Source organism: Danio rerio, chromosome 3 (genome assembly GCF_052040795.2).
Source record: "Danio rerio strain M-AB ecotype USA chromosome 3, GRCz13ab, whole genome shotgun sequence".
In the NCBI taxonomy this organism is placed as follows: domain Eukaryota; kingdom Metazoa; phylum Chordata; class Actinopteri; order Cypriniformes; family Danionidae; genus Danio; species Danio rerio.
This window is the reverse complement of record NC_141023.1, coordinates 40,843,779-40,870,520: the sequence shown is the minus strand read 5'-3', so window position 1 is coordinate 40,870,520 and position 26,742 is coordinate 40,843,779. Positions and strand designations below refer to the sequence as shown.

Here is a 26,742-nt window from a genome sequence, read left to right as displayed (position 1 = left end):
AGGAACCTCTGACACTGGAGATTGCTGTAACATTTAAGCCTGTGAGATTGCCTGCAGATCCCCTGTGCGGATTCACATTCAGCACGTTTACCACTTTTATTCATTGGGGTTTTTTTGTAGTGCGCAGCTCTCCTTTATCAGTGAGGCTGCAGTCGGTGTTAGTGAGCCTTCATTTGCTTCAAGGGTCTTGAGACACTGTAAAATAATGATTTCAAAACCTGCTTTTGTGAAAGCTGTGTAATTGGGATGAAGTCGATTTTTAGCTAGAGCTCAGATTATGTTCTTAGGTGAAATAACAAGGGTTATAAAACCCACAGGTTTTTGACTTGATCCAACTTGTATGCTTTATTTCAGATAACATCTGGGACAACTCGCTTATTAATGTACTGTATATGTTGGCCTGTAAGGTTTGTCTGCACTGATACAAATTTCCCCCAACAAAACTGTGTTTTTGTTATATTATATTACTGTTATGTGATAGACGCTGACAACTGAGTTGAGGATCCAAATGCAGGTTTATTTAAGAGAGTGGTCATACAAACTATGGTCAGAACAGGAGCAAACAGTGTACATGTAGGGAAATCCAGAGTGTGGTCATAACCAAGCGAATGGTCAGTTCCAGTGGCAAGCAATGTAAACAAACAGACAATGCAAGGGTCAATCAAGGCAAGGGGAAAACATTGTAAAGTTCACCAAACAGTTTACAAAGAGTGAGCCCAGATGTGTGTGTGCAGATGTGGCTACTGATAATGCGTGAATGAATGAACGTGACCACTTGCAATGCTGCAGTACTGCGTGGTAGAGCACAAAATGGTCCAACACAGGAAAGACATGACCAGCAGGGAGCAGTTGTGTAGCATAGTAAAAATACTGAACTGATTTACTGTAGAAGCACACAGACGGAGAAGCAAAGGAAATTAAATAGGCTAATCATGATTGTCTCATCAATAGTAACATCAGTTTTTTTTTATGATGGTTTGTTCGCTGAGAACTACATTTTCTAAATGTTCTGGATCCACTAACAATCACAATCTAAAAATGTAGCGCTGATTGGTCTCTAACCTTAATGATGCTAGGGGTTTGAATGTTATTTTATCAATATAATAAAAATAATGTCTCATATATAGTCAAATCTACTCCTGCAAAGTTATTTCTCAGTGTTTTGCGCATTTTGAGTCACACAGCAGTGGGTGGAGTCTCACTGTACCTGCAAAGTGCTATTTGTATAGTCCTTGAATCAGTTCATGGATAGCTTTAGCTGTTTCTGTTTGCTATCAGTGGAAAACAGGAGCAGGTGTGTGCGAGGTGCAGGCTAGGATTTGCAGTTCTTTAGTGTAGTGTGCGTAGTTCTCCAGCGATCATTTTTGCAGGCATTTAACCAAAAGCGTCTCTGCAACAAAGTGATGTCATGCCGCACACATTGCTGTTTCTGTGTGAAGTCAAGAAAGAGGTCTAACTCTGTGCCACCACATAACTAGAGGTGTGTTAAAAAAATAATCTGAATATATATATAATTATATGTAATGATCAGGAGGTAACATCTAATTTTCGATCACGTGATCAGATCTGGACCTACCTAATTACATTACATTACATTACAATACTCACTCCGCTGGAGCAAATCTCATTTTTATAGTACTTTTTTCTGTACTGATGATTTTTATTTTATCATATTATTCCATATTATTTATTTTTAAATATGATGTTAATAAGTTCAAGATTAATATGCATCTTGAATGTTACCCTCATTAAAGCAAATGAGGAGCATTTTAAATTGCAATTGTATAATTTAATTGTTATTCATTCATTTAAGTGAAGCAAATGTCTTATTAGTATTATAAGTTTATGAGGTCAATTTTATACAATTTTACACATTTTTACAATATTATATTACATTATGTTATATCATATTATTTTATGAATATATTTTAAATGAATTGTATTTTAATTCTATTTGTTTATTTATTTGTATTTACTTATTTATTTCTAATAATGTAATAAAAATGCATTTTCAGAAGCATGTGCAGTATACTTTTTTTTTTTTTTTTTTTTTTTGCTGTTACACCTTGAAAGATGTGTGATTTATTTATACTTATTTGAGCCACAGATGTTTGAATACCCTGGTCTGGCCATAAGAGGAATGAGATATTAATGAGATGAGGGAAAAGAAAGAGGAAAAGCGCTTTTGAGCTACAGCTGTGCTCACTGTCGGCCCATCTGAATCATTGAAGCAGAAGTCTATTCTCTGGGTGATTACTGGACAAGCATTTATTTCAAACGGTTCAGGCTGTTTTCCTAACCTGAATCCTGCACTCTGTTGTTCATACTCGTCGCTCTACACTAATTAATTTGTGCAAAAACAGTTGGTGTCCTCATTATTTCACAGACATTCTTGCACATTTTGATTTACAAGACCTCTCTCTGCATAAATGGACAAGCACGCATTCATTTAGCGGGGGCAGTTGCCAATTCAAAACATTTATTTTGCAAAAGTCTCAAAAAGAGACAAGAAGGCACTTTTACTTGAACTGTGCTTTGATCAGAGCAGAGAGGCCTTTAAACTAGTACTTCTGACCCCAGCAGTGCGATACAACAGCATAATTATATCATTAATTGGAAGAAAAAAAAGTCGCTTCACCTGCTTTTATTAACATGCTTGGTGACTGGGAATTATTTTACTATCCAATTAGATGCTTATTTACACATGGCCAGTTGTCTTTCTCTGGTAATGAAGTGGATTAGTGTGTAGACATGTGTCCTGCCGCGTGTTGATGGTGTTTGCTGTGCCTCCTCCAGTCATGCTCAGATGCCCAGCAGCTCATGATTCAGCCTAAGACAGTCTTATCAGATGCCCTAACTTGACACAAAATCTAGTACTGACAATTTTGTGTCATAAAACCCCCTCTTTTAGTTGATATCTACCTTAGAATCTTTTTTAAAATCCAACTTAAGGAAATAAATCACCCAAAATTTAAAACTCACGGGGCGAAACGGTGGCTCAGTGGTTAGCACTTTGGAGTTTGCATTTTCTCCCCGCGTTCGTGTGGGTTTTCTCCGGGTGCTATAGGTGAAATGGATTAACTAAATTGACTGTAGAGTATGAGTGAATACACAGTTTGAATGAGAGATAGAGCTTCAAAAAATTAAACCCGACCCTAACCGAGCCCATGCATCTTGTGTTTGAGCCCAACCCCAATTTAAACCCAACTATTTTTTTTTTAAACGTGGGCTGTTATAACAGACTTTCTCAGCTACAATTCTGAGTTGTTTGAACTATAGATATTAGTTTAGATTTATCTTACCTCGCTCTCAGGAGTATGCTTGAACAAGTGACAATAGAGGACCTTGATGGATGTCTATCATTCTTTCAGCATATACCTTTCAATCCTCCCGTTTTTGCCAGGATTCTCCCGTTTTTTATCATTCAATCCCGCTATCATCTTGTTTAAGCATTTTTATGTATCTTTCTATGAAAAGTGAAAGTAGCATCAAAGAGTCAACCTCAAATGTGATATAGTCCAACTGCAAGAGCTGTTCAAAAGAGTTGTTTTTGCTTTATTTTGTCTTAAAACCTTGTTGAAATTAATATAAAAATGGGCTCATTCACTATGCAACCTCTAAGTCAGTTAAATCATGTAACTCATGTGTCACACCACACAGGAAGTTGCTGCAGGCCTTGGTGCAGATGAAAAGTAAAAATAAAAAGTGTATTTTTATAGAAAGATAGATAGGTAACTAGATTGAACAGAGAGAGATTGACCTGTGCTGCAGCCGCCGATCAGCTGAGTGCTACAGCTGCATCCAGTGAGAAAGGCAAGCGCCTGTGCGGTGCTACTGCTCTCCATAAGAGCTGCGCACAGGTGACTGGCGAACATGCTTCATATAAAGGCAATGTTCTCAGATCAGCTTCTGTGCACGCTATTTGAAGATGAGCGGAAGTGGACGCTTTGGGGTGTGTTTTCAAACAGACAAATATTATAAAATAATATTTAAAATTTTGTCTTAAATGAGCACAAAGAGTACAAAAGTAATCGAATGCTTTCATTTTAGATTTGTTTATAACTCTTCACGCAATTAGGCTAATTAAGTAATGACTAAAAAAAAACACAAATGCTTGATCACGGCACGGCACCGCCCGGCCCGAAGATAGTGGCAGGAAATATTGTCAGGGCTCAGGTTCAGGCTTAGGCACGGGCAGAGAATCTAAATTCTAATTAAGAGAGTGGGTTTTTTCCCAGTACTGGGTTGCAGCTGGAAGTGTATCCACTGCATAAAACATGTTTGAATAGTTGGTGGTTCATTCCACCATAGTAACCCCTGATAAATAAGGGACTAAGCTTGAAGAAAAATGAATGAATGAATGAATTTACTCACCCTCAAGCTTTTTTTAGGGGACATGACTTTATTCTTTCAGACAAAAAAAGAGTCAGAGTAGTCTTCCATTCCGTATAATAGTTTTGGATGGTGGCTTTTATTTTGAAGCTTCCAAAGGTGCCTAAAAAATCCATTGTAAAATTAATTGTGGGCAGGGGGTTAACATGTCTTATGTAGCGGATTAATATGTTTTGAAATTATAATCCTGTGGATGCCAAATGTTTTTGTGACAGTGCCGACTGAAAGCTGGGTCTTTTAAAAATTAAGACATATTTTTTGGTCATGTCACCAATTTTACTAAAAGAGTGTACAACATTGTTCAACAGATGTTTTGGATACTCTACATTTGGACAGCATTGTTAAAGATTGATGTCATTTTGTACATACTCCAGACTGCTTTTCTTTAAACAGAACTCACTGTTTACTCAGAGCTTCTGTTTTGGCACATATCCCAATCGATATTCTTGCTTACTTTTACAACGTTATACCCCTGTGTTACTCGCAACAACAACTCCACCTCACTGTTGGTACATTTAAAAACGTACTGCTTTTTTTGACATATTGCCACAGTGTCTGAAAAGAAAAAAAAGTGTGTTGCACCTTACACATGCACAGTACAAGAACAAAAGCATTTTCAGACATTTCAGTGCAGTTGACCAACTTTGATTGAAAAACAATGTGTGGATGCGGTGCGTTGTTAGACCAAAAGAACATTTTTTTATTTATCCGGCTTAGAGTTTGCATGTTCTCCCATGTTGGCGTCGGTTTCCTCAGAGTGCTCCTGTTAGAGCACAGTCCAAAGACGTGCTCTATAGGGGAATTGGGTAGCTTAATTGTCCGATGTGTATGTGTGTGAATGAGTGTGTATGGGTGTTTCCCAGTGCAGGGTTCTGGCTGGAAGAGCATCCGCTGTGTAAAACATATGTTGGATAAGTTGACGGGTTATTCCACTGTAGAGACGCCATATAAAATAAAAAGGACTAAGCTGAAGTAAAATGGATGAAAGAATGAATTTATCTGGATTAGTGTAGCTGTAGTGTAGTTGTAGTGTAGTTAAACAGAGTGCAAATTACAGGGGGGTTGGGGGGATGGACCCCCCTAATTAACGCTTGATCCCCCTTGAAGGACATCAATACAAGATGTATGGGGGGATCAGCCTTTAAATAGTAAGAAATATCTTTCTTTTATATTAACTTTCTTAAATATTAATAATTAAAAATGTATAATATAAATATACATTTGACCCCCCCATAACAGTTTATACCATTGTGATGCATTCAATCGTGCCAATCAATGGTAGTAAAATATCATTCAACAGTCTGAAAGTGGCAGTTCTAGAGTACTGATTGACATCTTAAGCATTCACAAAACATGTTTCTTGTAAAATAGGTGTTTATATCTGGATGTAACCTAAAAAAGAAAATTTAGGCACATAATTTGTATAGTTTGACCTACAAAAACCTTTAAAATAGTCACTAAATATCCCTCAAAACACTGAAAACATCACATTTTATTAATAAATTAGATGTAATTTTAAATATGTTTGTAAGTGTATGTATTTGATTTACTGAAGCATGTATTACCAAACTGTTACCGGAAAAGTTAACCCCCCCAACCACCCCCCAATCGTCATTGTATAATTTGAACACTGGATCTACAGTAGCCTCAAGTTCCATCTGTCTGTCTATCTGTCTGTTTCGTTTATTTGTATGATTAAATGTAAATACGTTGTCAAGATATTTCACACCATCTTGACCCTCCAGTCTCATATTGTCTGGGTCTTTTCGTCCTGCACGATTTCGAAATATGTGGTCATGCGCTTCTTCTTCTTCTGGGTGAAATACCAAGCTTCTTTAAAGTTTACGGCCAGATCTCTGCTTGTCTTTCATCTTGATTGACACAGAGAACTGAAAAGGTCACCTTGTGTCAACAGCGGCGTCTCTGACTTTCTGGAAATCCATCGTTCCTCTTTTTTTCGCCGTGAAGTGGGAAATCACTCACCTGTCTGAATCGTGGGTCACACGGATCGGGATCAGTTGTTTTGATGGAGGATATCTGGGACTCAGAATAAGGACCAAACAGCCTGGGTTGTGTATGGCTGTGTTTATTGTTCAGCCATCTCCGTTACAAAGCAATGCGAGTGTCAGTCGATAAGATGAGCTTGCAGGGAGGGAATGCTAAGCAGTTTGAGAGATGTTGGTGGTGGTGGAGACCTGTGACTCTTTGACTAAAAGAAAGATTTCTGAGGATCTACATCACATGATATTATAAGGGTTTGTGTGATTTCACCAAGTAGGACTTGATCCTGAATCCACATCTGTGTTGATCCTGAAACCACATTCCAAACAACCAATCTGATTTAAGGGATATATTTACAATATTTTACCCCTTTTTCAAGATTTAAGATATGTCTCTTGTGTCTCCAAATAGTTTCTAAGGTTTCAGCGCAAAATACTAATTAGATTATTTATTATACCTTTCTGAACCTGGAAAATCTAAGCAGTTAGGACATCATAGATGTTTTTGAAGCCTGTGCCTTTGATGCAAATGAGATGGTTCCCCCCCACCCATCGCTTCCACGTGTGTGTCAAAGCCATAGACATCGCTCTGATAGGTGTAGCCGTCTCATATAGATAAACAGTACAGTGACAGACAAAAATGAAGCAGATCTCCCTATACAGTAAAAATTTTCCTAATGATTATTTGATGTATTTTGTTGTGGAGTTAATTCAAGCCTTTCTGCAATGATGAGTCACACACAAACACTGTTTTTGCACAGCAAATGTGACATGATAAACATTAATATACAATGCTTTATGGATGCACATTATGTTAATGTCCAAAATAAACTAGATTTAAGTCCACAAACCTTTATATCACTCCAGTATGTCTGTGGACACACTATACCTACACACAGTTCTGTCTAAACAGCTTCCAAAAGTTGATTTTCATCATAGGTGCCCCTTCAATTTAAACTTAAAGTTAGGATTATGTGCTTCTCTACATCATTGTTATCCAACTATTAATCTCCTCTGATTTTGGATGGAAAATGACAATTAGGTTTAGGGTTGGGCTGCACAATATATTGTTTCTGCATCAATATGAAAATATGTGCATTCACAATAGCACCATTGCAGAATCTGTGATGTTGATTAGGTATTATACTGTAGTTGATCAGCAATGACGACTGCAATAGCTATGTTTCCATCCAAAAAATGCAAATTAACTTTATGCGCAAAACTTGATTGTCGCATAAAAGACATGCGAATAAAGCAGCGTTTTCATCTAATGAGTCAAAGCAAACATAATTGTCACTTTCTGATTAACTGCTGACAGATATCAACAATAAAAACTGAATTTGTTGCGGTATGGTCTTCTTTTAACAAATGACTTCAGAGGCAATCCTGACACACAGTGAACGCGCAGTGGCGTTTGAAGGCGTGAGACATGGAGCACAGACGCTCTTGATTCTGGAGGTCATTAATAATATAATAACACTAATACTGAAATGGTTAAGGCATTTTAGAATGACCAAAAAAAAAACATATCAGAGTTTTACAGTGTGCTCAACCTGCTGGTTTGTCCACTCAAACACATTTTTATCATCACATGACCTCTTATAACAAAATCATATTTAAAATTTGTATGCACATCTTTTCTCATCGAATAAAGGGTTTATTCCACTCAGTTATGCTTATATGTTTTTATGGACATTTTCAAAATGTATGCACATCTTGCCGTTAGCATCAACTGTTTTTTTATTCGCAGAAAAATAGGTGCATGGAAACGTAGCTGGTGTTATTTTTGCATTTTACATTACATTTGTTTATTCAATTATTGTACCTGAATACCTGACTATTGTTTTTACTCACTGGAAAACCATAAAGCACTGCTTATTTTACTTTTATCTTTGTTCTATCTAATATGTTTGATTCCCTCCACTGCAAGATTATCCCAATCAATCTAAACAAATGATTTCATTCCATATACAGCTAATCAAGTCATCTGCTGAAATTGTATTCACATTGCAAAATATATTGCAGAAAGATGAAATATTGCAATGTCAGATTTGTCCAATATCGTGCAGCCCTAGTTTAGGGAAAGGGATTAGGTATGGATTACATTTTTTAATTAAGAATATTTCAGGATCACCAAACTGTTTCGAGCCTTTAGTTAGTTTTGTTGAGAAAACTCAATCTCCATAGATATTTAAGACCACTGTTTTGTCATATTACACATTAAAGTGAATCTTTTATAACATCATGTTGTTATTATAGTCTGTGAACTTGAGAATCCAAAACTATTAATATTATAATCATTTATGAAGGTGGTATTACTGCCTGACGATCATGGTTTTTATTGGTATTTCAGCACACTGTGAGTATATTTGTGCTATTTATTGTTCACAATTGGCATCAAATTTGCATTTGGAAACTGTGATGTGTGACATCAGACTGAACAAGCAGATTGTTTTCTGTCTGAAACTAATGCAGTTTCTTACGTGACCAACAATAAACCTGAACAATACATCTGGCTTTTTACACCTCATCCGACGCACTTGCATCTCAAATGCAAGGTAAGTGGACTCTGTTCAGATGTGAAGATCCATTAAAGTGAAAGGGTGGAACTCAGAATAAGGATTTCCCTATGATTTATTTAATGAAAGGCTTTTGTGTAGGTCACTGCAGAAACGGGGCGTATTGCACATTTGCAGCTTTGTCCAATTCATATTGAATGCCCAGGGGAAACCTGTTGATTGACAGCTCCTTTGATAGCTCAGTGAACAGGATGTGCTTTTATAGGATGAAAGAGTTTCACTTCACCCCAGAGAAATAAACTTTTTTCTGATTTAAACTGCTTTATTGCAAAGTTCTCAACACTGAAGGAATGGAGCAAACAGACAAATGACATAACCTTTTGTTTTCATGTTTGTTTTGGGCTGATTTTTAATATTTAGATAACTGGAATATGTTTTACAAAATATTATTTTAGCTTTTCTACTTGCACTGTGCAGCTGATAATGTAAATTGCCTCTTTAATTCAGCGTGTTACTTCCCATTTCTTTTAATTGTTTGTGAAATGTACTGGGAGTTTTTGAATGAAAAGGATTTGTACATATTTTTATGAGGCAACAGCAGAGGAAAATCACCAAAGTTCCCTCTATACAATATTATCACAATGCACGATTAGGGTTGCGAAAATACAGGAAATTTTAAGTCTAGAAACTTTCCATGGGGATTAAGGGGAATATATGAGAATTGCCAGAAATAAATGGGAATAAACTGGTGGATTTAGGAAATTGAAGCTTAGCCTATAAACAGGGTGTTTAATTATGATTGTAAAAATATCTTACTGCGAGCACAAATATTTTATTGAATCCTGCTCAAAATATGATTTGTAGAAATATCCATCCGTCAGCGTGACAAAAACAAGGTATGGCGTGAGAGCATGAGAACTGTTTAAAATGTGTCTCACAGTCAATGTGTGAGACTTGAGACCCCTGTTATTGTGATTTGAAATAAATTGCTTTTTTTGGCGAAATATTGTAATTTGTTATATTTTCCTAATTTTAAATTATGTCCCCAAAAGACATAGATCTATTTTAACTAAACAAAAACATTTCTCAGTTCGTTTATCCCACTTCAATTTTATTGCAGAGCAAATAAATGGCACTATAAAGCAGACAAATTGACCAACACATTAATGAATATCTTTCATAAATGTTGTATGCACTGTTCTGCGATGGCACCATCTTTATTTTACTAACTTACTGCATGATGAAAGGGAACCAGCTTAGGGGCCGATCACACTGAACGCACTTTTCGCATTGAGAAGCGAAATTAAGAAGCGAAATGACAATCAAAGGCTCTGTTTAACTCTAAACAGTATCAAATGAAAAAAAAAAGTTGAAATCTTAATTAAAATAAAATTTTTGCACAGTTTAAACATTGCATCCTATTTTATTGTTAAATTAGTAAATTGTTATTGTTTTTAATGTTTTATTTTGACACTGTTATTCAGCAATGTAGGCGACGCAGAGTGCAGTAGGTAGTGCTGTCGCCTCACAGCAAGAAGGTTGTTGGTTCGAGCCTCGGCTGGATCAGTTGGCGTTTCTGTGTGGAGTTTGCATGTTCTCCCTGCATTCGCGTGGGTTTCCTCTGGGTGCTCCAGTTTTCCCACTGTCACATGTGGTACAGGTGAATTGGGTAGGCTAAATTGTCCAAAGTGTATGAGTGTGAATGAGTGTGTGTGGATGATTCCCAGAGATAGGTTGCAACTTAATGAAACATTGGAGGGCTCATGCAGAAAGGCATTGGAATGCACTGACTTTTACAGCTCGCAACTTCATTGACACTTTCTGAGTACATTTACATAAGACACCAATACTCCGATTAATACTCTAATTAAGAGTCTACCATGTAAGCAGCAATTTGATTGCCTTAAAGGACCACTGAGTCACAAAATGCGGAGGTTTTTCTTTCCATTCGTCATGCAGTATCAAATTCCAATAAAACAAAAGTCAAAAGTTAAAAATGACACACCTGAAATTGCATGAAACTCTGGAGAGCCTGGTGATGCGACATAATTGTTTTATACTGAAACCTGCCTTCAAAAAGGGCTTCCTTGGTCTTATACATATTTCTTTGCATGTTGAACACACGTCGACCACAACAGGAAGTAAAAAAAAAATCTGCAACTGCGTTAATTGCTTAAAAAAAATTATGCGTTACATATTTAAAATTAATTGCATGCGTTAACGCACTAATTTTTACAGCACTAATATATATATAAATTTCAAAGTGATATTATATAGATATATTATACATAATGATATCCTGATGGCAAAATGTAATGTTTGTTGCTGTAAGTAAGAGTGTGATAATATATTGTCAAAAAAATAATAAAAAAATTTATGTATTCAACCGAATGATGATCAAATATTCTTTTGCCGTGTTCGTTTCAGAACTGTGAGCTGAGTTGAGCTGTAGACACTGTTGTTTCTCAGAGCAGACTTTCAGGTCCATTACTTTGAAGTTCTGCCTTTCGTTTGGGGAAACAATAAAAGTGCATGTCTGAAATGTGAGACTCAAAGAGAGCAGGGTCTCGCTCAGGCTAATTATCCCACATCCCACTCCTACATTGCGCTACCTGAACTCAGTTTCAGAAGGCTGGTAATGAAGTCCCTTTAAAAAAGAAAAACCTCTACCTTCACAGCAGCTCTTAGATTTCAGGGGCCGTCACTTCATAACAGCAGAAACTACGGTGAACTATTGTACTGTAATATATCCCAGTCCTGCACATTGATTCTCATCTCTGTGTAAACCTCCACCTTTATAACAGGCAGAGCTGTTGTTTGACAGAGCAGACGTTTGGCATATCCATCACATTAGGAATATCTAAGTTAGAATTTCCATGGCTGTCTGCAGGTGTGACTGGCACTGTGACTTTTGCATTTTATTTTTATTATTTTAATGCCAACAGTAAGGACATGCAGATTTATGCTATTTAAAAAGATAATTTAACTAAAATATCATATTGCCAAAACATGACTTGCTTATAGTTATTTGTTTATTTTTGTATAATTTTTTATTGTTTTATTCATTTACATTAATTTATGTAGTTATGATATATTTCTATAATATATGTGAGCAATACCACACAAGTAGCAGTGCAATATGGCTGTATATCAGCACTGGTGGGAGGCATGTGTTGTGCCCCATCAGTTAGTTTATTGATCTGCTGTAGAGATCTGCACGGGACTGTATTTTTAATCCCGCTCCTGCCAGGCCACTCCAGCCATGTATTCAGTCTTTGTTTACCTGCTGCCCGACTTGCCTCGTTTTCTACCCATCCCGACCGTTCTCACTAAATTTAGATCTGGTTTTCAAAATCTCACATTAAAATTGGGCACTACCAAAAGAGAGAGATAACCGATAAAACTGTAGGTTGTGCAAGGATTTTAGGCTTAATGTCAGTTTTGTTTGCCCCTTTGTGACAAGACATGAGTGCCACGTGATGTATGATGAGGTTTGTGGCTGGTGAGGCGCTGACTCTTTGAAAGTCAGATTTACAAACATATTCACTCAATATTTTTGCCAACTAAGTATTATTTCTATACACGTAGCAGGTACATATTGGCCCAAGAAAGAAAGTAAAATGTATAGCGATTAAATATGCCCCCCCCCCCGCCCCCCCAAAAAAAACCCCAGCTGCATGCTACAGTGTCCAGAAAGCCACAAGCAACACACAGCACCACGGCAAATGCGCGCTCTCTCTAATTCATTTACACACACACACAGCACATCTCGGGAGCGATATAGACCGCCCGCTCCCATTCAAATTACACCAGAGTTACCGATCACAACTGCGCTTTATTCCGAAAATGCAGACCTCTAATCTGCTGTCACTCTATGTGGGCAAAGTAATACAGAAGGGTGGGCAGACTGTACGAGTTCTGATATTGCAAAATATTTTACGACTATCAGCCAATCAGATTTCAAAACCAGACAGAGCTGTTGTATATATATATATATATATATATATATATATATATATATATATATATATATATATATATATATATATATATATTCATGTATATATATATATAGATAGATAGATAGATAGATAGATAGATAGATAGATAGATAGATAGATAGATAGATAGATAGATAGATAGATAGATAGATAGATAGATAGATAGATAGATAGATAGATAGATAGATCTCTAAGACTCATTTCTGCAAACATTTCTGCAAAACCACAAGAAAAACTATGCCTAAGTGAAGCAATTCCTACAATTGTTACAATTACCAGCAATTAAATAATGTTTAGAATTAGAGATGTAAAAGTATTCACTATGTATTTTTTACATTTTTATGTATGGATGTATGTATGTATTTATTTATGTTTTAATTCTAGATTACAGCTATATAATCTTGTTCATTTTATTTTTTATTTAGTCTCTATATGTACATATAGACCCAATTCCATTTCCACTTTTGTACCCCTACCTCTTGGCCCTTGAAACAGAGTGTGAAGAGGAAGGGTTTCAAAATGTACCCCTGAGAAATGGCCGCTGTAGCTGGTGTATTCGGGGAAATTTTCTTATCCCTTGGTTTCGAGTGTGGTCCTGAAAATCTCTGTTTGAAGGGGTATCTAGCCCTTCCCCTTAGCCCTATGCCTTCAAAATAAAGACACCCCTACCCCTTCCTGTGAATGCGCAAAATGAGGGGTAGGGGTTAGGGAAAGTGCTAAGGGGTAGAATTAGGATTGAGCCATACTGTAGCACACAAGCCACATGCAGCTCTTCATCTTTCTTGTAGCTTAAAAGAGGTGTTCAACTGTCAACTTCTATGGAAAAGACTATTGGGACGTTTCTTTATTTTTTGGACTGAACTATCCCCATTACTTCCTCTGGAGACTGTCCTGTTTGGACATGGCACTCTGAACGTGTAAGCGCGCGGCCTCTGGGGTTAGATGTGAGAAACAGGCAGTGAAGGCCACGGCAGGGTCTCTCCATGAGGACATGCCAAACAAAATAACAATGAATATGGATAAAGTCTGGGACACTGATTCTGTTCCAATTAATTTATGTGGAGCCTCTCTAAATAGGACCTGAGAGCCTTCCTCTGCCTCCAGGGCCTTGGGGGCGACCGAACCACTGGACTGCATTGTCCCCTTCATCGCCCCCCCCCCCCCTCCTTACCTGGCAAAACAAGTGACAGGGCACAAGCAGAACAAGCCCGTGAGGAGCTAAACCCCCCCGTGTGCTTTTATTCACCGACTAACACCTGACAGCAGTTCACCTCAACATAACTGGCAAGGCTAGAAACAGTGCTTAAAGTCAGGAGTGGCACATCAGCTGTCAGCACGAGGTGTCGATGAGGTCACAGCCGCAAAATCCTGCATCACCATTCACTGCTTACTTTTTCTGAGGCTGCATCTATCCGAGGGCACGACCGGATTTCAAATGTTGTCTTCCGTTATTTGTAATATTTATCAAAAATAATACCCCCATATAGCATCAATTATTGAGCAGGCTTGCGAATAAGCCTCCTGTCTGACACTGGGGCTATGGCAAGCCATTTTAACAATTCATGCTACTAGTATTTTTAGATACTCAGATGCTGAGATGTATCCATTATGTGCGAATGTTTATTATTTATGTACTAGTACATTTATAAACAAAAAACAATATTAATAATTATTTCTTGTTCTTTGGATACTAGTGCAAATTCTTTAGAAATAGTGCTTAATATTTAATTATTCTCTAAAATACCATTTCTTTAAAGTACAGCACTATTAATTAAAAATAGACAAAAATAGACAAAATATACTTTTAGACTGGAAAAATTGCTCAAAAATAATATTTGATATCTGAATGACAGATCCACATAGAAGTCAATAGCAAAAAATGGTGATGTAAAATTTAGGAGACATTCAGCAAATCAACACGAAGAGGCAGTACACACAGGAAGTGTGCATGATAGATTATGCAAAGAAACTGTTAGTGCTCAGAGAATTAGCCGCTAGAGTAAGGGACAGTTTTTAAGTGAAGATTGTTTCTACAGGTGGTTTGTCAAGCCCACTCACCTATGTAAAGCACACCTTTATAAATGCATAGTGGATTTTTTTTTATCAATTTTTTTTTTTTTTTTTGAACAAAGTCAACTGCAGTCTACTGTAAATGTGCAAATATGCAAAATCACTGCAGTGTGATTAAAGTGTAATGACTGGGCCCACACGGAATCTGTAAAAAAAAATGTATGTAAAATTATATTAATTCATTTAATTATTTTTAGTATTATTATTGACTAATGTGAAATTGTTCACATGATTTATTTACAGTACCCTTTGTAAAGTAAAAATGTATTTTAGTAGATATATGGTAGATATAATATATGAGAGATTTGCTTTGTTTACCAAATAAATGGATCAAATAGGATTTGCATTGCAAACATTAAATAAAAGTTAAAAATGTATTATTATGTATAGCAAAAAAATGTCAGCAGATTCTGTCCGGTAATGACATATACCAAAAGCACATTACAGTCATATGATGAGACATATTATGTTGCATATGTTAATGAAATATATATTAGCAGTCTATCAAAAATAAACAAGTACTAGCTTAAAAATGTATACTGGTATAGTTTATTTAAGCTTTTCATTGGTGTATTGTTTGTTAGTATAAACCCATTTTTGGCCGAGATACAGCTATTTGAAAAGCTGGAATCTGAGGTTTCAGAAAAACTGAATTATTCAGAAAATACCCTTTTACGCATCCAAAATAAGTTCTTAGCAATGCATTTTACTAATCAGGAATTTTGTTTTGATATATTTACATTAGGAAATTTGCCAATGTCTTCATGAAAAATGATACTTAAAATTCTAAAATAAAATTGATCATGTCAACTCATACACTGCATTGTTGGCTATTCCTACAAATACCCATGCAAATTAAGTGGTTCAGGCTCACATATTAGTGTAAGACTTAATGGTAATATAAATGTTGAAACAGCTTGCCATATCAGCACTGATTCATTAAATAGACCCTCAGGTTCCCCCATGTCAATCTGGCCTACTGTTCACAGGTGCCAGTTCTGGAAATCACACAGTGTGCCGGTGGATCACCCACCGTTTGCCTCCATCTTCCACTTATATGCCAGCCTGCTTAATCCGGCGTCCATACTAAACCTTCCATTCAAAAACAAAGCAAATATTTGTCTCCCAGGCATTATCTACAAATGCGCATATTTCCTTATATTTCCTCGGCTATATTCCACAGCCTTGTTTGTATGACAATACCTTCTAAAGAAACTCCTACGTGTGCCTTGAAGTTTCCCCAGTCCCTGAATCGCTGAATATTTTATAGCTTTAGTGTCTTTTTTTTGCCTGTCAATCTGCCAGCTGTTCTATTCTCTTTCGTTTTTTTTTTACATATGTGTGTGTGTGTGTGTGTGTGTGTGTGTGTGTGTGTGTGTGTGTGTGTGTGTGTGTAGTTTGGTATCAGATCACCTTTTTTCACGCTTCATAGGAATTCATTAGGCATTGTGTAAATTAAGGCGACGACAGATTTAGGGGAGGAAAACAAGGACATCTTCACCCCTTCTTCTGCTATTTATCGTCTCAGCCCAATTCGCTCCAGCCTTGAGAAGGCTGTTCCGGCATGTTCCTTCACATTTCAACTGCAATTAACTGCAGGTCATGTACTTGAACATTATCTCTGTTTGAGTCTCAGGGTTGATGCGCTGCAGTAAAATGTAAAAACAGCTCCAAATATAGAAGCGTGTGTAGATTGTCATTATGCACTGTAGACCTTTATAAATCTTGTTTTGAATATATTATGATCTCATTTTCACATTTCAGTAATTGCTTAGTTTGTCCATACTGCATATGGGGTTTTTGCAACTTTGGGCACTTATTTGTGTTCCAGGAGATTTGATCTCAAACTTTGGTCACATTAAAAGTTTTTTTTACAGCGCTATAATTTATTTTGCTACTTTTTAATGACTTATGTTGCCAATTGAAACAAAAAAGGTAATTTATTCTAAAAAAAAATTAATCATTAGGTTTAAAACTATAATTATCCAAACAGAGAGTGAAATAAACAAACCATTTTATTATTTAAAATTTGAAAATGCTAGCTTAATTATGGCTAAATTGTACAAGCTAGAAATCTGTGAAAAGACACAGAAGTATTTTTTTCAAAAAAGCCAAAATATTATAATCATTATCATTATTTTTGAATACAGAATGATAATAAACACATTATATCTTGTAGATATAAGACATGCTTTGTGAAAATACAAAATACTCTAAAGAAGTACTGTAATCAGACAAAATAAACCAAAAAGAGTCTTTCATAAGACCACAGTTGCCCTAAGCTGTAGAAACACTTATATACGATTAATTTGATTCACACAAGTAGGAAACATTCTTGTACTGGTGCTGGAGTAATATTCTTGTTGACCTGCCAGTAGGGCTGGGCCGATAAATGATAATATATCAAATCATGAATAAGATTTATGTCAATAACAATGATAAGCTCTGGACGTTTTTACTCTATATTGATCTAAAAGCCAATTACACAGCAGAAATGTGCAACAATGGGAATCTAAAAGTGTGTTGATATTAGATATGTACTAAATTTTCTACCGAAAATATGTTATGTCATTTAATGGACTCTCTAACAACTTATATTGAAATATATAGTTATCGTTCAATATAGAAAATAATTATTGAGATTGCATTTTTTGCCATATCGCCCTGCCCTAGCTGTCAGTGTTTTAATGTTGAATGCAATCACATTTCTTACTTGTATGAATCACACTGTTCATATTCACACATGCATACTGTAAATTCACTATTTTGGCTGGTATTTGTCCTTTCTTTCTTTTTTTTTTCTTTTTTTTTTTTTTGCCTTGCTGCCGGACAAGCGAACAAGAAGTACCGTGGATCACATGGTAAGATATCTTAGAAAACCAAGTTGCAGACCCCAGAGTGGAAAACGTCTGTTTTTATCTTGTTAATGTCTGTTTTTATCTTGTAAAACCTCCATTTCAACCTTGACACAAAGCTCTGTTCTCATGTTTTTGTTTATAACTACAATTCATTGAATGGCTTTTTCTATGGACAACAAGCATCAGGCTTTCAGTGTTCTGAAATGCTGAATGCTGAGGATTGCAGATTGTTGTAGGTTTTCATAATATACCCATTTTACAATCGGCTCACTTTTTAAAATAACTATCCACTCTGAAATTAGTAATGCTCATTTTTTTATTATTTTGATACCAGTAGCAAATAAATACATATAAAATAATGTGCCTAAACAGTGCTCTAATGTTCTCTAAAAAAATTTTTTTTGGAAGACATTATAAAAGTCTTTTTTATTACTTTAAATTGAACAATATTTTTTAAGAAAAACTGTGTAACTATAAAACTGTAAGTATATAAAAAAACATAGCAACATATAAAACCCAGGCTCATTACGAATACGTACCCATGTCTAAATTTCTGGGGACAGCGAAATACATAACTGGAGGTACGTCTGCTGGCAGTTTTTGTTTTTACAAATAAATATAAATGTATTTACAAATGAATATTGTTAATAGTCAAGATGAACAGACTTACTTCATGTCCTGTTTAAAATGATAGAATATACAGTACATTTCAATATAAATATTACACTAAAGAATAGTATTAAGCTTACATTGTATCTATCATGCAGTAACTTGCAGTGTTTGTGCATTTTCAAAAAGTAACTGATAAAAATGCAGTGTAATCTATTAAAGTACAGTAGATGATATCCACTATTCCCTTTTCCATGCATGCACTCTTTAACTTATTAGCTGTGTCCAAAATTGCATACAGCTTGAATTGACTTCATGACTGTTAGAAAAGTACGTAGTACGACTGTGGGTAGTGTGAATGGAATTTGCACATACATCTGCCATTTGTCATAATCATATGACCGGCCTGCATCAGTTGCTTCACTTCACTACCATTCATAAATCCTCTCCCGTAGCCTTCTGTTTTTCACATACTGTAGTATACAGTATGGAAGTGTGTGATCATTGGACAAAGCAATTGTGTCTGTTATGATTGTCTTTATTAGTGCTTTTGTTGTTCAATGAAACAGACAATGACCTGGTTCGGTGCCTACACCTTATGTACAACCTAAATAGTGCAAAAACACATGTTCAAGCTGCTTGTACATGCATGGATGAAAAATCAGGCTGCACTTGTGCAGAAACAGGTTTAACAATAATTACAAAATGCACAAGAAATGCATATTTCTTGTTGGCTACTGGGTTGCTTTATCATATATAAAAGCACATATCCAGCCATAAATCCAGCCTCTGATTTCAGTTCACAGCTCAGGTATTTAAGTGGCACTGAAATGAAGCACCAAAATCTGGGTTCTAATAAAGTCAATGTCAAAAAAAAAAAAAAGTAAATGATTATGAGTATCTTTATGTCATAATTTACTCACCCTCAACCTTTTTCCACACCTTTATGGTTGCATATTTTCTGTTGAACACAATATATGATATTTTAAAGAATCCATAACAGAAAATATTCATTTACTTCCATATGAAGGAAGCCTTTAATAAAAATAATACGGTGCAAGTCAAAACAGCATTATTTTGTATAAAATATTTTCTTTTCATCACAAGAAACCCATAGCGAGTTATTCAACAAAAGATTCTGCAGTCTAAGAACCACCATAATACAATTAAATGAGTTTGAGTCTCAGCCGAGATAACAAGCATAAAATAAGAATGAAAAAAGCAGATAACATAACTTAATATTCACAGACTAATAAAATTTACATAGATAAAACATGAAGTTGAAGACCCCAAATGCCTTGAAAGTAGAAACTGGCATCTGGCTCATTTGTCCAATGGTGATCATGTGGTAAAAGAAGGGAAATTGCGATGTTTACCTCATCCCTGATGAATTTGGTCAGATTATTGCCTCCCATGGCCACAGGTGAGGCAACGTACTCACTGAAGCAGAAGTAAGCAATCGCAGGATCCCTAGAAACACACTTCACGCCTCACATATGATCACACCGCATGATTTTCACTCTCGCTGCTCCAAAAGCAAACATGAGTCTTCCAATAATATCTTAATGTATTGCAAAGAGTTGCCCCATCTGCAAATACAGAGGGAGGGAGGGAGGCCCATGTGCTCCACGCAATCTGTTTCGGTCTCGGTTGTTATCAACAGGAAAGCCCGCTGGAGGTTTACTTACACGAACCGCGTTCCTGTTTACACTGTGTTCGAGATTTAGCTTGAATTAGCATTACATATGTGAGAAACCGCATGGCGCTTTTCAATGTTTTCACCTCAGTGAAATATTTGGGCTGGTCCACACTTTGTTTGTATGTGGCAAAGAAAAAAGTTTGCCTTGTCTGTCGAGAAATATTTCAACCCTGCAGCATGGTAATATTTGCTGGAGATGTAGCCCAAAGTGCAAACATAAATCATAAAGCGAAATGCAATCTTTAGCAGTGACCTTTAATATTCTTTTTGTGAATATTAAAGGTCACTGACAATATTCAGATTAAAGCTCGGCCAATTTTTCAATTAAGCTATTACATTTGGTTCCCTCCGTCCTGAATATGTGGTTATGGAATCTGTATGCTGCTTGACATATTTAATAAGTCACATCCGATGCGATCTGTAATTGGAGCGGCCCGTCCATTTTAAGACAGCATTGCGTGAAGTTACTGACGAGTTCCAATTTTTTGACAGAAAGTGCAGCAGCTCCTTCATGCATTTCGTCAAATTCGACATCAAAGGGCCCGATTCCGGCATTCGCCTTAGTTATTTAAATCCTCATTATCATATGATTTCAATATTTTAGATATTCTCTTAATTTTCCTCTGGAAAGAATGAAGCTGATTTAATAGGCAGTATTTAATTTTTCACTATTAGACGGGAGACGTGCTTGGGTCATTTTAAAAATGTAAAAAGCATATTTTCATGCAAGAATGATTTCGCATAACAGCCCGGAGGAGGGGGGTGGAGAGAAATCCCACTGTTTGGAGCATGTTACAGGACGACTGCCAAAAGATTCATTATTCAAAACATTCAGTGTCAGGCAAGCATAAAACATAAAGAGCTCTGGCTTTTGTCTTCTTCAGAGTGGAATTGCTGTAACACATGCTGGGCGGATTTAGTGTAGATCCCGCTGATAGATCCCTAATGTCAAATCTGTTGTTTTATGTTATTAGGTAAATGCATTCACATTTGAAACATATGTAATTGATGACTAATTTAAACTAGCGGATGCATTCGGAATCATTGCTGAAAGAAACCTAGGCCAGTTATACACCAGCAAGCACACAAAAAGACGTTAATATTAGGTTAGATGTAGGTCATAATGTCAGGTGGCCAAAATTCAATTCAGAGTAATTAAAAAAGATAGATCCCCTAAAACTGAAAATCATCCAAGATGTAGGTGACTTTTTTTTTCGTTGTAACATTAAAGACGATTTTAGCTGAATTTTAGGTATTGTTGAACTATTTTATTAAATTATTTTTAGTCAAGAGCTACTGGCACTTTGAGTGAAAAAGCATACTGTATACCGACAGTATACTGTATATTTACATAAATACAGTAACATACTCAGGGTGCGAATTACAGGGGGGTTGAGGGTGTCAGATCCCCCAAATTATGCTTGACCCACCCTAAAGGACATCAAAACAAAATGTATGGAGGCGAGTCTGCCATTTAACAGTTAAGTTAAATAGTATGCTCTGATCTGTATCCTAAATAATATTTTTAATTATAATAGTAGATAACGTAAATAAACATCTGACCACCCTTATACTGGTGCATAACATTTTGAATGCATGTTTGAGCCAAAAAATATTAATTTAGCGCGGCAAATCAAGAGCACCAAGAGGCAGCGTATGTGTTCACTATTTCTTGTAAAATAGGCATTTGTACTGTAGGTGTCCGTAAAACCAGATGCATAGTTTGTATATAATTATACACTTGCCTGCACATGGAAGTTCACCAGCGATCTAACCACCAGAGATTGCTGAAAAACATTCGAACTCACATAGGACTACAAATCTGCTGGTAAATGGACCAGTCGTGCACCACGCACACACACACACACACACACACACACACACAACTGGTTTCTGATCCTGACTGATTGCATACACACAGCTGATGCTGCTCAAGTACTAATTACACACACATACAGTATATACAGCTCACTTTGAGACACTCATGGCTGAGTCTTCTGTAACGAGGGAAGTGACACTGACAACAGAGGTGCGGATAAACATGCAGGTTTATTAGCGATGTCAGGCCAGCAAACAGATCTATACAGGCAATCCAGAATCGTAATCAATAGGCAGGCAAATGGTCAGAGGCAGGCAGAAAACAGGATTAAACAAATAAACAAGATAAGGGGCAAAAACGCAGTAATGTCACTAGAACAGATAACAAGACTCGGCCATCAATTTTGTTGTATGTTTTTGACACTCAAAAAAAAGTGGCAGTTGAGTAATAATACGCTAATAATATTAATTTTTGATTAAACTGTTCTATTGGGGGATCTCTTGGTGTGTCTGAAAGCCCAGCATAGACCTTGTTTAACTTTTAAAAAATGACATTAATTGTAGAGTCAAATAAAAATCTAAAGTACTCTTGTTTTAACCTTGTCCCCATTTTAGATTCAGAGGCTCCGGCGGACCCCGTGGCTCCAGTGATTGTAATCCCACCCCGAAACACGACCGTTGTGGCCGGGATCAGCGAGGCCACGCTGGAGTGTGTAGCTAATGCACGGTGAGTACAGCTATATGGACACACACTGTTCCCAGCAGCACCACAGTTCATTTAATATTCATTCATCTCTAACGGGATCACAACAATCAATATTCACACTGTCGTTCTCCATTTAACCTTCCTTTCAAAGCCATTAATATACTGTAGCTGTTGTTAAATTAACACTTTTTATTTTTACAAGAAGAGCTCAGGTTATAAAATTGTTCCATGGATTTATACTAATTTAAAGCATGATGAAACAACTGTAATGCAGGAAACTGGACAATCACTGAGCTAATATGGTCCAGTGAGACTGTAACTGTGGGATTATGGGAGTTGCATTATATTATGAATGTGCATATTAATTATGTTGCATTATTACTTAATACATTTACAGTTTTCTTTTTGAATATGTAAATTGAAACCTTTTTAAAACAAGGTGATGAAATGTTACAGATGTTACTGTTTTTGATTATGAACATGATTTTACACCTGCATCCCAACTCAAGCTACTGTCAAATGGGCATCTCTATGAGATTGAGTATATATTATTTATTTGTGAAATCATCTCTTGTTTAATCATTGATTTGATTACAAAGAGTTATCTGATGATAAAAGTGGAATTAACTTTCTAGTTTCTGCAGCTTTTTAAGGAGCAAAAATAATCAGTTTTAAACATAAGAAAATGGACTAACAAATTCCTTTATGAATGGAAAGTTCAAAAGACCAAAAGAAATCTACAACTCCAAAAGAGAAAAAGTTGGGACAGCATGAAAAGGCAAATAAAATAAGAAAATTGTACTTTCTAAATTTTATTTGACTTGTATTTTATTGCATGTGGTACAACAAACACTATTTATTGTGTTCCTCTGTTCTATCTTGCTTCTTGTTCTTTTGTTTTTTCAAAATAAACACCAACTTTGCCAATTTTATTCCAATGTTGATTCTTGCAACACAGTTCAAATAAAGTTAGAATAGTAAAGTATTTACCACTTTGTAATGTTGCCATTCTTTTTTACAACACTTAAAAGAAGTTTAGAGACTGAAGGCACCAAGTGATGAAGTGTTTCAGATGTAATTTTGTCCCATTGTTTATGCAAACAAGTCTTTGTCTTTGTTGTGTCTTTGTTGTTGCAATTTGCACTTCACAATGCTCCACACATTCTCTATTGGAGACAGGTCGGTACTGCAGGCAGGCCAGTCAAGTACCTGTATCCTCTTCCTCCACAACCAGGACTTTGTAATGTGTGCATAATATGGTTTTGCATTGTCTTGTTGAAAAATGCCCTGGAAAAGAAGGCAGCATATTGTGTCCAAAATCTTTATGTACCTTTCAGCATTAATGGTGCCATCACAGAAGTTCGAGTTACATTTGCCAAAGGCACTGACACAACCTCATACCATGACAGACCCTGGCTTTTGAACTTGTGGCTTGTACCAGCCTGGATGATCCTTTTTTCCTTTCAGTACACGGTGTCCATTTTTCCCAAAAATACCGGAAATAATAATTCAGCTGACTCATTCATCTGACATCCACTGTATGATGGCCCATCCCAGATGCTTCCGAGCACAGAGAATTTGACAGCGCGTCCGGACACTGTTAATAAGAGGCTTCCTTTTGGCACAGTACAGTTTTAACTGTCATTTGTAAATGTAACTACGTACAGTGATATCGCTTATAGATGAATGACGATTCTTGATCGTGCTGTCTGATGGATTGAAAATTACGTTGTTCAGCTTAGGCTTGCACTCTTGTCTTTACTCTCTGGAAATTCCTCCAGATTCTTTGAATCTTTTAATTATGTTATGCACTGTTGAAGGTGACATATCAAATCATAATTACTACAACTATTGAAATCACCTGTTTCAAATCACATAATTATTTAACCAATTTACCTGATGACTAGCTCTGAACTGCTCCGGTCCCAACTTTTTTTTTTTTTTGAATGACAGCAAAAGATGAATATTTACAAATGAAAGGAAGTTGACCAGACAAAGCATGAAATATTTTGTGTTTTTTAATGTCTGCAAGAAAAACAAGTCAATGTAAATTTGAAAATCACTACTAAATACTTTATTTATTATTAATTTCCCAACTGTCCCAACTTATTCTGATTTGGGGTTGTATTAACAAAATCTAAAAAATAATAAAATAAAAATAAACAAAAAAAAATCTTTACTTTCCTTTTTAAAAATTGCTTCTGCTCTTACTTCTTCATACTTTCAACAAAAATGTTCCAAAAAGTACATATGTCACTGTATGTCTAACTATAGTGAACATCGATCTGCTGACTTTTTTATCACTCAAAACGTGTTATTTAGTTACTCTTGTTCTCCACACAGTCCGGTTGAGAAGCTGAGTTTGGTGTGGAGGAGAAACGGTGTGGAAGTGGCGAGCGGCGTGGGCTCCTTTAGCCGACGACTGACCATCATCAACCCAACGAGTACAGACGTGGGCATGTACGTGTGCGAGGCCTTGCTCTTGGACAGCAGCGTAAAACCAGCAGAAGCCAGAGCATTCCTCTCCATCACAGGTAAAACACCTTGTCCAATAAAAGCTTCATTTCTTCTCTCTGACACAATGCTTTCGCAGCTGTACATCTGTGGAGAAAATCCGCTGTCTTAATGGTTCCACTCAGTGGGGAGTGATGAACAGCAAAGCCCACTGATAGATATAGCACTACATTACTGCGCATAAAACCTGAAATTACACACTGTATTAGCTGAGCTAAGAGCTTTTAGGAGAGCCTCAGGCATTACAGCTATCGGTCACAGTGCTCTATGAGAATATCACCAGGTAATGCTGCACATTAGGATCATCCTGAATACACAGTGCCGAAGTGCCATCGGACCCATTTCCAAGTCATTTGATTTACTTAATAACAGAAAGTGCACATAATTTGTAGTCTTTTGAAATAGCGACGAGTAAGGAGATAAATGTTGGTGTTATCGTATCTTTAGGACAGCTCAATGCATTAGAAGAAGAAAGATGCTTCTGCTAACATCTATGTGCATTATACAGTATCAATGTAATTGTATATAAATAGAACAGAACCATTTTAATTCATTGATAATAATTATTATTACTTGACAACTGTTATTAACCCTTTGTTTTTGTTTTTTAATCATGTATATATTTTTAATAATAATATTAATAATAATAATAATAATAATAATGTTTTATTTATTTTTAATACATTTCTAATATATTTTGTTTTATTAATTTAATTTGTAATTAATTTATTTATCATTAGCGACCGAGTTGCTCCCTTGCTCTTTTTATTATTTATTTTGTTAAAAATTATATTATTATTATTATTATTATTTCTATTATTATTAATATAAATTTTATTGTTATAATAATAATTATTATTATTATTATTAATATTATTATTATTATACTTATTATTATTCTCTAGAATGAATTGCAATTTTGAGGGTCATAAAACTTTGCACACGCACCAGATGTGGTGAAAATTTTTCTTTGTTATAGGTTTCGGAAGTGAGTGTGGTAAAATGACTCATTAGCACCACCTATCACATTTGACGGAGTGGTCCCCGATAACACAAATAGCTAACAATGACAGTTTTTTAAATATAATTATTAGCTTAAATTATTACAGTCCATTGTGCTCTGTCACCCAAAAGTCACCGGGCGGTGGTGATTTCGGGTGCGAGGTCACTGTCATTGCTGCTTGCAGCTTCAATTATTATTATTTTTATTATTATTATTATTATTATTATTATTATTATTATTATTATTATTGTTTTTTCCTTCTTATTTTCTGCAACATTTGTTTACTATGTGCTGTGCCACCAATTAATTTATAGCTCAAATGTATTTATCTGTTCTTTGGTTTATTTATTAATTAATTCATTCATTTATTTCATTTTTTATTATAATATAGTATAATGTTTTTATGTAAATGAATTAAATACATTAGTAAGGCTTTTTTTCCTTCTTATTTTCTGCAACATTTGTTAAATGCATGCTGTGCTAAAAGTTAATTCATAGCCCAAATGTATTCATTCATTGCTTTGTTTGTTTTGATTTTTTATTTACTTTTTTA

The 26,742-nt window shown here is 35.8% G+C and overlaps 1 protein-coding gene across 6 annotated transcripts in view; it reads left to right on the top strand.

The window, feature by feature from the left end:
* The window catches only part of sdk1a (sidekick cell adhesion molecule 1a), a 534,220-nt gene that overhangs the window by 316,297 nt on the left and 191,181 nt on the right, over positions 1-26,742 (top strand). For 3 of the 6 annotated variants that reach the window (XR_015481050.1, XM_087244894.1, XM_087244893.1), the window contains exons 6-8: positions 17,817-17,843; positions 22,582-22,693; positions 25,016-25,206. Coding sequence is in view for 4 of the 6 variants with exons in the window: in XM_087244894.1 (XP_087101020.1) it covers positions 17,817-17,843; positions 22,582-22,693; positions 25,016-25,206 (330 nt within the window). In the remaining 2 variants the exon portion in view is untranslated. The remainder of the gene's footprint in view (positions 1-17,816; positions 17,844-22,581; positions 22,694-25,015; positions 25,207-26,742) is intronic. The other 3 variants (XR_015481051.1, XM_087244896.1, XM_087244895.1) reach the window with 1 other exon arrangement.